Source organism: Canis aureus, chromosome X (assembly GCF_053574225.1).
Source record: "Canis aureus isolate CA01 chromosome X, VMU_Caureus_v.1.0, whole genome shotgun sequence".
In the NCBI taxonomy this organism is placed as follows: Eukaryota; Metazoa; Chordata; class Mammalia; order Carnivora; family Canidae; genus Canis; species Canis aureus.
In genome coordinates, this window is record NC_135649.1 from 82400303 (window position 1) to 82411764 (window position 11462).

Genomic DNA, 11462 nt, shown 5'->3' on the forward strand with positions numbered 1-11462 from the left:
GAGTCAATTTTGCCTGCTTATCTGCTATGGGACCGCGAGGTCTGTTGCCCCGGCAACTGCCCTTCGACTGCCATGGCAACCGCCAGCGCCTGCTCCAGCTCACCACCTTGCCCCTCGGGCATCTCCATGGCGACGGGTAGGATGGAGGCGCTGCTGGAGCTCCCAGGCTGCGCCTGCGTGGAGTGGCGGGAGAGGGGGTGGGCAGGGGAGGGCCGGGCCCCCCGGCGTGCGCAGCCGCAAAGCTCCGCAGCCTTGCCCGCTCGCCCAGGCGCTGCGCATTTGCCAGCCAGTCCGCCCGTCCGGAGCCCGGCTCGCTGGGGCAGCATGGCGTGGTCGCCGCTGCTCGGCGGGCCGCGGGCCGGGGGCGTCGGCCTTTTGGTGCTGCTGCTGTTGGGCTTACTTCGGCCGCCTCCCGCGTTCTGCGCGCGGCCGGTAAAGGTGCGACACCGGTCGGGCGCGGGGTGGGGGTGGGGGTGGGGGTGGGCAGGAGGGTGCTGCGGGCGAGGGTGTGTGCTCGGCTGCTGGCCCCTCGTCCTCGCTGGCCCGTGCCTGCTCCTGGACGTGCGGGGACATCGGCCAGGGTGGCCCGGGTGCAGCCGCCGGTCTGCGCCCAGACCGCGCGGGGCTCGGTCTCTGGGTGTGCGAGGATCGGCTGGCAGCCACGCCCTGGCCACCCTTGGCACCTGGCGCGGGCCGGCCTCGCCCGGGGCGCTGTCCAGGACACTAGTGCGCATTAAGGAAGGGGGTGCGCGCACGGATCTGCGTGCGCGAGATGCGATGACAGGCGTGAGAATGTGGTGGCCCTGTGAGTGCGCGTCTTTTGATGTGAGCGCTTCCGAGCGCCGGTACAGAGGTGCGATCGTGAGTCTGGGTGTGCTGCGTGTGATGCCGGCTGTGTTCTTGCGTTTGACTTGTCTCAGTGACGCCGTGTGAGTGTTTGTGAATCCTATGTTATGGCTGGCCTATGGGCGTGTCAGTGTGTGTGTGAGATTTCGTTTTTTAGGTGGGAGTGGTCTTTGCATCCACATGTGTGCATCCCATTTTGGTTCTGTTGGACTAGGATTTTGTACGCGTGTTCCCAAGGCTGTTTCAGACTGTCTCTTTATGCAGCTGTGTCATCGTGGGGAGAGGAGCCATGATGTTTCTGCTGCATTGTGTCTTTAAGGGTGGTGCATGTCCTTGCATCTGGGTAGCTTGGGCATCGTAGCCGCAGGAGCAGCCCTGTATGTGAACGTGTGCAGTTCCTTGTGTGTGGATGCGGCACGTGTGACATCCCAAGGCCTGCTAGTCCACCAGAATATATGTGAGGCTCTGATTGCTGAGTGTGTGATTCCCTAGGGGCTGAGGGGTGGTGGGTGTCCAGGGCACTTGGAACATATCATCCTCCAACTCATCAGGGCTGTCTGTGTCAAGGATGGAGGATCTTAAAAAATTATTAAATATTTGATATATGACATAATATAGTTAATATACACGTATGATGTAAGGAATGATGATAATTAATAACCCCTGTGTGTATCCACCACTCAGTTGAAGAAATAGAGCATGACCAATAGTTAGAAGCCCCTGGGGGCCGCTGCGCACAGCATCCCTCCTGCTCCATAATCATTATCCTCTTTTCTGTTCATCAATTCCTTACTTGTGTTTGTAGCTTATCACATATATATGTATGTCTAAATAATATGTTATTTCACCTTTCCTCATAGAAATGGAATCATACCAGGCATCGGGCCCTTTGTGGTCACTAGGGGTCACTAGGAAGTCATCAGGGTGGCTGCTAGTCTTAGGCCGCCTGCAGTGGCATTCTATAACTTGCTTTTTTTTTTTTTGGCTCTGCATTGATAGTGAGATGCGTGCACCATCCAATTTCCGCATTGAAGTGTGTGGCTATAATTCATTTATCTTTATTGCTGCATAATATTTTATTTCCTTTTTTTAAAAATATTTATTTATTTATTCATGATAGACACATAGAGAGAGAGGTGGAGACGCAGGCAAAGGGAGAAGCAGGCTCCATGCAGGGAGCCCGATGTGGGACTCGATCCCAGGACTCCAGGATTGCGTCCTGGGCCGAAGGCAGGCGCTAAACCACTGAGCCACCCATGGATCCCCAATATTTTATTTTCTGAGTATATCATCAATAAATGAGTATATTATGGTTGACAAATGCATTCTCAATATATCAGTAGACATTTGGGTGGTTTCCAGGCTTTCTCCCCCACTCTGCCCACTTCCTTGATGTCACAAATAGTGCCTATGTGATTTTTCACGAACTCATGTCCAGTATAGTATGTGTACAAAAACTATAGCACCCCAGGAGTGGGTCACAGGATTTGTGTATCTTTTTAGATGTTGCCAAATTGTTTTTTTAAAGTCATGTTGGCAATTGAATTCCCACCAGCAATGTATGAGAGTTTCTGTTTTTCCCACCCCCCTGTCAACATTGGACATTATTGGGTAGTTTAAGTTCTGGCAATCTTTTGGACAAATTATGCATACTACCTCACTGGCACTTTAATTTGCATTTTCCTGATTACTAATGAGGCTCACAATTTTTCATATATTTAGTAACTATTTTTGTTTCCTTTTTAAAAAAGATTTTATTTATTTATTCATGAGAGACACAGAAAGAGGGAGAAAGAGAGGCAGAGACCTAGACAGAGGGAGAAGCAGGCTCCATGCAAGGAGCCTGGATCCCGGGCTCACGCCCTGAGCCAAAGGCAGACTCTCAACCACTGAGCCACCCAGGCGTCCCCTATTTATGTTTCCTTTTTTATGGAATACTTGATCATCAGTTTTCCCTATTTTTTAAATTTATTTTTTATCTAAATAATCTCTGTACCCCACGTGGGACTGGAACTTACGACCTCCAAATCAAGAGTCGCGTGCTCTTCCTGCTGAGCCAGCCAGGCACCCCTCCCTATTTTTGTATTAGTTTTTCTGTTTGCTTTCTACACATTTTTTTGGTATAATTCTAGATGTTCTAGGTGTTTCTTTTTCAATTCTTCACAGTCATTTTAATGGTCTTATGGTCTTTTGTTCCTTACTCATACTTTTGATACTGTCTTTTATTTCTTTTTTAAAAGATTTTATTTATTCATTCATGAGAGACAGAGAAAGAGAGAGAGGCAGAGACATAGGCAGAGAGAGAAGCAGTCTCCACGCAGGGAGCCCAATGTGGGACTGGATCCCGGGACCCCTGGGACCGCAGGATCCCACCCTGAGCGGAAGGCAGATGCTCAACCACTGAGCCACCCAGGCGTCCCTGTCTTTTATTTCTTTAAACCTTTTGAAATTGTTTCAAAACAGTCTAAATTGAAAATTAGTTACTGGGTAATTTATCCTACAGAAAGATTTACACATATGCCAAAAAATGTACGAACAAGGTTATTGATCCCAACATTACAAGAATAGCAAAAGATTGGGGGGCCACCTGGCTGGCTCAGTTGGTAGAACACCAGGCTCTTAATGGTGTTGTGAGTTTCAGTCCCATATTGGGACTGAAGTATAGAGTATATTTATATAGAGATTACTTAAAAAATAAAATCTTGGGGTGCTTGGGTGGCTCAGTCCGTTAAGCATCTGCCTTCGGTTCAGGTCATGGTCCTGGAGTCTTGTGATCGAGCCCCTTAGAGCCCCCTATCGGGCACCCTGCTCAGCGGGGAGTCTGCTTCTCCCTGGGCTCCTCACCTCACTCATGCTCTCTCTCTCTCTCTCAAATTAACAAATAAAATCTATAAAAATCAAAATATTTTTAAAAAGGAATAGCAAAAGATTGGAAACACTGTAAATGTCCATCAATCGAAGACTAGTTAAATATGTACATCCATACAAAAGGGATTCAATGCAGAGGTAAAAAAGGCAAAGAGGAGGAGAGAGAAGGAAAGGGGGGAGGGAGGGAACAAGAGAGGGAGAGGGAGGGAGGGAGGGAGGGAGGAGAAAGAAAAGGAAGAGAGAAAGATGTACTGAAAGTACTGATCTAGATATAGATTCGGAAATGCACGGTGTGGAACAGTTCGCTAACTTTTGCGTAAAACAAGTGAACGATAGGAACCTATAAAATGCAAATATGGTTCTTAGAGTCCACAGCATCAATACAGACAAATCTATGGCTGTATATCCGCCATCACCACCTATAAAGAAACCCGTTCTCCAGCAGCTCTGGGGGAAATTCTGAATCACTAGGAAATTGTTGAGGAGGTTAGGGATCTAGGGGCCTTCAGCTGTCTTACGTGTGCCTGGACATATTTGGGACCCAGTGGCCTTAGGGGTGTCCGGGTATGAGGGGCCACGGTGCCTTGGCGGCATCTGGCGATGTCTGAGGTCCACCGGGCTCCCCCGGTGGGGTCCCTGGCCTGACCGCCGCTGACGTCTCCCTCTTCCCACGTCTTCCGGCAGGAGCCCCGCGGCCTGGGCGCAGCCTCGTCGCCCTTGGCCGAGGCCGGCGCTCCCCGCCGCTTCCGGCGAGCGGTGCCCCGGGGCGAGGCGGCGGGGGCCGTGCAGGAGCTGGCGCGGGCGCTGGCGCACCTGCTGGAGGCCGAGAGGCAGGAGCGGGCGCGCGCCGAGGCGCAGGAGGCCGAGGACCAGCAGGCGCGGGTCCTGGCGCAGCTGCTGCGCGCCTGGGGCGCACCCCGCGCCAGCGACCCCGCGCCGGGCCTGGAGGACGACCCCGAGGCGCCCGCCGCGCAGCTCGCCCGCGCCCTGCTCCGAGCCCGCCTGGATCCCGCTGCCCTCGCCGCCCAGCTCGTCCCCGCCCCGGCCCCGGCCGCGGCGCTCAGACCCCGGCCCCCCGTCTACGACGACGGCCCCGTGGGCCCAGAGGCCGAGGACGCCAGCGACGACACCCCCGACGTGGACCCGGAGCTGCTGAGGTGCCCCAGCGAGGGGGGCAGGGGGCGGCGCCTTCGTGGGGCGGGGCCCCTAGGAGGGAGTGAGGACCCGCACCCAGGGGCTGGGGCAGAGGTGCTTTGCCGGGGGGACTCTGGGGAACGGGACTCTTGGTCCCGGGGAGGGGGCTCCGCTGTCGGGTTTCTGGGAGGGGGGACTGGGAGGCAGGGAAACCAGAGGGTCTGGGATTGGAGGCCGGGACTGCTGGAAAGCAGTGGGCTGGGGACGCCTGGCTGCGGAGGAGGCTGCGGACGACCTGGGCCCCCGGCTGTGTGGGGTAGCAGGGCCATCTGGGTCCTAGGGCCGCGACGTTATTGCGCGGGCACGTTCTCACTGCCGCCCACTCCCGCTCTCCTGCAGGTACTTGTTGGGGCGGATCCTCGCCGGAAGCGGGGACCCCGAGGCTGTGGCTGCCCCGCGCCGTCTCCGCCGAGCCGCGGACCAGGATCTGGGCCCCGAGGTGCCCCCTGAGGGCGTGCTGGGGGCCCTGCTTCGGGTGAAGCGCCTGGAGACCCCTTCGCCCCAGGCGCCGGTGCGCCGCCTCCTGCCCCCCTGAGCCCCGGCCGAATCCTGCGCTCCTTGGGGCCCAGGACTGCCCCACCCCTACACCCCGACTGCTCCCTGTCGGCACATTGAGAGCGGCTTACCGGCTTACCGTCAGCCGCAGTTGCGGCCCTCGACCCCCAACATCCCCGCCTTTGGCTCCACAATAAAGAGATCTGAAGCAGCCGTATGCTTGTCCGAGTGGCTGTCTCTAGGGGGGCTGGTGGGCCCAGCGGTGATGACTGCCCTCAGACAAAGGCAGAGGGGCCCCTGTCCTGGTGGCACCTTAGAGTCCCCCGCCCCCACTCTGCCTCTCCTCACTGGGCGAGGCATCCATAAAGACAATAGCAGTAACCGGCCAGATCCTGTGCCCCACTCCAGAAGGCTTTGAGGACACTTCCAGAGCCTGCAGCACCGTTTTCCTGGGGTCCATCCTTCTGAGGACCAAGGGGTGGCTGAGGCCTGAGTGGCTGGAGCTGTGCTGGCTGCAGAGGCCACAGGCACACCTGAGTGCTTCCTGCTGCAGGCCAGCAGGAGCTAGGCCTTCCCAACGGACACATTCAGGCATGGGACTCCAGGTCGTAAGAGAGGGTCTTTGTCAAATCAGGAAAGTAGGGCGTATTTTACTTGCATTTGTTAGCTTGATTTGTAATATTTATTTATAGAGTAGAGGCTCGCTGTAGCTGTACTCTTACCCTTGGCCTGAAGGTATTGGGAGTTATGGTGGCAGCTGATTTATGCTCACAGCCTTTGCACTGGCTATTCCCTCTGCCCCTAGTTACCTGCAAAAGTTTTTTTTAAGATTGTATTATTTATTAATGACAGAGAGAGACAGGCAGAGACGTAGGCAGAGGGAGAAGCAGACTCTCTGTGGGGAATCCCATGACGGACTCGATCTTAGGACCCTGGATCAGGCCCTGAGCCAAAGGCAGAGGCTCAACCACTGAGCCACCCAGGTGCTACACCTTCAAAAGTTTTTACTCAAGTATCACCTACTCACTAGGGCTTTCCTTAACCTGTCGCTCTTTATTCCTACACTCGCTTTTAATACATAGCCTTATGTTGTATCTACGAGGGCAGGGATTTCTAAGTGTCTTGTTTGCCTCTACATCCTTTGCACCCAGAGCAGGGCCTGGCACACAGTGGCCTCTCCCCAACATTTCCTGAATGAAAGAATTCTCACAATTCAAGTAACAGTCTCCCCAGTTTCACTCCCACCCACGTAACACTTGGCACAGAGGCAGCTTTGAAGCCTGAGAACACCATTTATTTAATTTTGCACAAAATCTCTTAGCTTGCCAGTAACTGATACTATGCCCCACATTCCCAAATGCCCGTCACCAAATGAAAACCTCCCCAATAGAGGGATTCTTATATCCCAACACACCAACAGTGTCCCACACAGCTGGTTGCTCTGGGGATCTCATGCCTAGGAACCACCACCCTGGCCTGGGGGAAGGCCACTTTTCTTGACCAAGAGCTTCAGGCCACGGAACAGCCACAGCGGCACATGGCCTTCTGGTGTCGGCTCTTATCTCCACTTGCCCCTGCCATGGCCTCCTTTGCCATGGCCTCCCGGACCTTTTGAATCTCATGAATGAGCAGGGTAAAGGCCTCTTCTACACCTTGCCGTGTCTTGGCTGAAGTTTCCACGAAGGGGGCTCCCCAGCTCTTCGCGAGGGCGGCAGCTGCAGCATGAGCATCTCCGGTGGTGGTCACAAGGTCACACTTGTTGCCCACAAGGACGAGGGGCTGGGTGTGGCGAGGGCCCCAGGTGGCCCGCATCTGCTGCAACTGGGCTAGAGACGAGGGGTCATCCAGGGCAAAGACACCCAGCACACCATCTCCAATAGCCACGCACTGGTCACGCAGGGCCCTGTGAGTGGCCTGCCCCGCCGTGTCCAGCACATTCAGAATGCAGCCCCCATGGCCCAGGGCCACCTCCTTCCAGTAGGAATCCTGGATCGTGGGGTCGTGGTCTTCCACGAAGCACTGGTGATTCAGCTGGATGGTGAGTGCACTCTTGCCCACGCCACTCGCGCCCACCACCACCGCCTTGTACTCGGGCAACTGCTTCCTGACACTCTTGGAGGGCGCCTGAGCCCTCTGGTTCTCCTCTCGGGAGCTAAGGCTCCACGTGCCCAGGCCCAGATCAAACATGTTAGGCTTTCTTGGCAGTGCCATCCCCTAGTGGGCAGCTCAGAGGAGGAATGTGGACAGCAGGCCCTGTGAAGGGAAGAGAAAAAACAAGACAAGGGTGCCTAGTTGTGTGCAAATCACCTTCTAGTAGGCCATATATACACCTTATTTATGTTGTTTAATTTGTTTCATTCCTTCTATGTGAAGGCAGGGACTTTTATTTTATTTTAAAGATCTTATTTATTTATTCTGAGAGACAGAGACATAGGCAGAGGGAGAATCAGGCTCCCTGTGGGGAGCAGGATGTGGGACTGAATCCTGGGACCCCGGGATCACACTCTGAGCCAAAGGCAGACACTCAACCCTGAGCCACCCAGGTGCCCCAAGGCAAGGATTTTAAAAACAGCTTGATTTAGACATAATTTATATATCACAAAGTTAATCTCGTTCAAGTGCACAGTTCAATGTTTGTTTCGTTTTTTTTTTTATTTTTTTTTAATCGTTTTTTTAAAAGTATATTCATACTGTTGTGCAACCATCTTCATAATCTAATCTTAAAACATTTTCATCACCCGGAAAAGAAAGTTCCTGCCCATTAGCAGTCCCTCCTCGTTCCAGAGGGAGGGTGGGGGTTTTGGTTAGTTTGGATTTTGGATTGTTATTGGATTGTTATCACTGCTGGTCTCCAGCCCACCACCGTGCTTGTCACATATTATATGCCAAGCAACATTCCTGTCCCCAGGGAGTTTGTATTCTAAAAAGTGGAGACAATAAACCAAACAAATCAGTAAATTATGAGATCGGTTAGCCATTAACATTAGAATTTAGTCTTTCTTACATATGCAGCATGCGGCTATTGAGAACCCACTGTGGGGCAAGGACAAACAAGTGGGGAGAATAGTTAAAGCAGTTAACAAACCCTTGGCCCCCAGGAACATGACATACTAGTCAGGAAGACTCGACACCGAGAAAGATAAATCAGTAAAAACAGATGGAAACAATAGGTGATAAACACGCAGAAAATGCTTGGTTAATGTTAGGCCTCTTTATTATTATTTAATTTTCATGCATTATTTCCAGTGTTTTCCGGCAGGCCAGGCATTGTGATGGGTGTGGGGAAGGGAGGGGGGAGGTGAGGGGGTGGAGAAGGGGAAAGAACAAAATAGACTAAAATCCCTGCCCTTGGGAGGATTAGATTCTGGAAGTGAGGAGACAATCAACAACATAAGCAAGTAAATTATCATGCAGTTTGGAGAGGATGGGCACACAGCAGGTACTCAATTAGCGTTAGCTATTAATAGCAAATTACCATTAAACTTATTCAATACACATCCAGGTCCTGGTTCAGTGTGTGGCCTCAAGAAATGCATCATAATGACTGCTACCTGGAGTCTCTCTGGAAACCCGGGGAGAATGTCAGTTTGGGGGCAGACCTTGGGTTCGAGGTATCCACAGGGAGTTCTGTTGAATTTGGAATCTGGAGGTCAGGGTTGGGGGCAGGGAAGGTCCCAGATGGGGATCCAGCTGGGAGGTCCCAGGCCCAGAGAGACTCCGGGCAATAGTTATTAGATGCACTGGCCCAGAAAGAAGGGCGGCCCTAGTGAAGAGCGGTAAACTGTGGACAGAACTCTGGGGGGAGGGTCCCCGAACACTTGGGAGACAGAAAGAGGGGGACGATATAGCAGCAAGGACAGGCGAGGAGAGAGTGAGGGCGGAAAGCAGCGAGGAGGCCACTGCCCTGGTCCAAGGCCATCCATGGCGAGGTCAGAATCTGGCATATTCCTAGATTGGAACTAATTGACAGGATTTGCTCCAACAGTAAAAGGCGGTGTTGGGGGCAGGGTGTGGAATCAAGATTAATTCTTGAGTTTGGGGTTCGGCAGCTGGGAATCTGAGGGTGCCCTGGCCCGAGACCAGGGACAAGTGAGAGGGCTCTCCCTGTCTCCCTTGGCGACCAGCACCTGGAGCGGTAAGGAGCCGCAGGAATTCTTTCCAGGGAGCTCGGCCTGCAGCAGGGGAGCCGCCCGATGGCCCCCGCAACTCTTCCCACCACTCTCGAGAGGCTACCCTTCCCTACCCACCCAGGCCACTGTCAGCGTGGAACAGGGAGGCCCCGGCAAGCGACGTGGCGGTGGCGGTGGCGGTGACCTGCCCGAGGTCACACAGCCCGCGAGATCAGACCAGACCAATGGCAGAGGGGGGTCTGGCCCTCCCTGGGTGACACTGTGCCACTTTCTGTGGGTCGAGAGCTTATGAGCATCACCGTGGGGCCCTTGAGACCCTGTGACCCCACTTGGAGCCGGCTGGCCCAGGCCCATGTGGATTCGCCCGGATCCAGGGGTGCATGTTGGTGGGGGGAGGAAGGGGGCGGCGGCACCCGAGCGTGCACCCCTACGAGCCAAAACCCGAAACCGGTGCCAGACCAACGCTTCCCCTGACTCGGCCAGGGGAGGTGCAGATAGGGTCGCACGAGTTTCCCTTAAAGCTGTCCCCTGTGCTCCGGGCGGCCCAGCTCGTCCAGTTCTCCTTTCTAGGGGGCCGGGATCGCCCCAATCCCGAGCCTCGGGCCTGTAGCCCGGCTTCCTGCATGGTACAGCGACCCGCACCCAGGTCTGTCTCTTAGAGGTGGCTGAGCGAGGGGCTGGGAGTGGTCACTGGCCACTTGGAATGGGAGGAGGTAGGGGAAGGGTCCCCTCTCAACCTCCGTCGCGCTCCCTCAGCCCACAGTGGGAAAAGACCCCTGGCTCAAGCCTCAGGGGCTGGAGGCCCAGAGGCAGTGGCTCACCTTGGTCCTGGGAAAGGCTGGAGTGCTCGACCCGAACCTGCCGCAGCTCTGACAGGACAGAGGAAAAGACGCTCTCCCCCTGTCTCAGCAGGTGTGTGGTGGGGGGCGGGAGACAGGAGGGAGAACGCATGCGCAGCTGCGCTCCCAGGCCCCTACAATGGCACGCCCCCTCCCCGCCCCACCCCGCCCCGCCCTGGGGGTAGGCGTGGGGTCCAAGCCTCTGGCCAGCCACCTTGCACCAAGGAGGTGGTCTTGGGGATGCATGGAGTGAGCGGCGGGATCTGTTCCTGTACCCCCTGCTGCACCTCTCCCTTACCTTGCCCCTATCTGGGATGGGATTTCGTGTTTTTGGCGTGCGGAGCATGTCAAGTTTGACCTGAATGGCCAGACTTTGTTATATGTCTCAAGAGGGCCCCAAGCGGTGGCGCCTGGGCTGCCTCAAGCAGGCTTTTGCAAAGTAGCTTGGGGGAGAAGGTTTGGCTTGCTTCTGGAGGGAAAGAGTTGCAGGGGAGGGTTATTGTATCAGGGCCTTAGGAATCTGATTTGAAGTGGATGTGTGTCAAGCTCAAACATTTCCCAGACTCCCTTGCAGCTATGACAGCCATGTGGCACAGTTCTGACCAAGGAGATGTAAGTTGAGGTTGGTAGTGGGGAAGCCTCCAGAATGCTCTTTCAAAGATGGATGAATGATGGGGCTCTGTGGGTATCTTGGGTTCATAAGGTGGCCATGAAGAAAAGTCTAAGAAATCTTAACCTGGTCTCTTCTGAGTTGCCAAAGAAATTCTCAGTATATGGGAGAAATAAAACCCCCAAAGTATCCTCCAGTTCCTCATGCCTGGTCAATTATGGGCACTCTGTTCTGGGGGAAGTTACCCATGACCACTAAATCTGAGTATGTTAAACCTAAACCACACTGAAATCAGGACAAAAACACAGATGGGGAGAATGAAGCCTGGTGAGGACACTTCCTGTTAGTTGTCCCCCCTTCTCAGCCCAGGGTGTAGCTGAGACTGGCAGTGAGGCTATTTCTAGGGCAGGCATTCATTTGCTCAGGGATTCCACCATTTAATCTATAGCAGAGCCAGTCAAGCTGCTTGCCCTATTCCCA

At 54.4% G+C, this 11462-nt stretch overlaps 2 protein-coding genes across 2 annotated transcripts; one reads left to right on the forward strand and one right to left on the reverse strand.

The window, feature by feature from the left end:
* Positions 1-230: 230 nt before the first annotated feature.
* On the forward strand, positions 231-5616 carry PCSK1N (proprotein convertase subtilisin/kexin type 1 inhibitor). The gene is made up of 3 exons (XM_077887698.1): positions 231-438; positions 4399-4871; positions 5248-5616. The coding sequence occupies exons 1-3, from the start codon at positions 325-327 to the stop codon at positions 5441-5443; spliced, it is 783 nt and encodes a 260-aa protein (XP_077743824.1). The 5' UTR covers positions 231-324; the 3' UTR covers positions 5444-5616.
* A 1059-nt stretch (positions 5617-6675) lies between these two features.
* On the reverse strand, positions 6676-11457 carry ERAS (ES cell expressed Ras). Its single transcript, XM_077887985.1, has 2 exons — positions 10355-11457; positions 6676-7656 (listed from the first exon to the last, which is right to left on the reverse strand). The coding sequence occupies exon 2, from the start codon at positions 7612-7614 to the stop codon at positions 6913-6915; it is 702 nt and encodes a 233-aa protein (XP_077744111.1). The 5' UTR covers positions 7615-7656; positions 10355-11457; the 3' UTR covers positions 6676-6912.
* Positions 11458-11462: the final 5 nt, after the last annotated feature.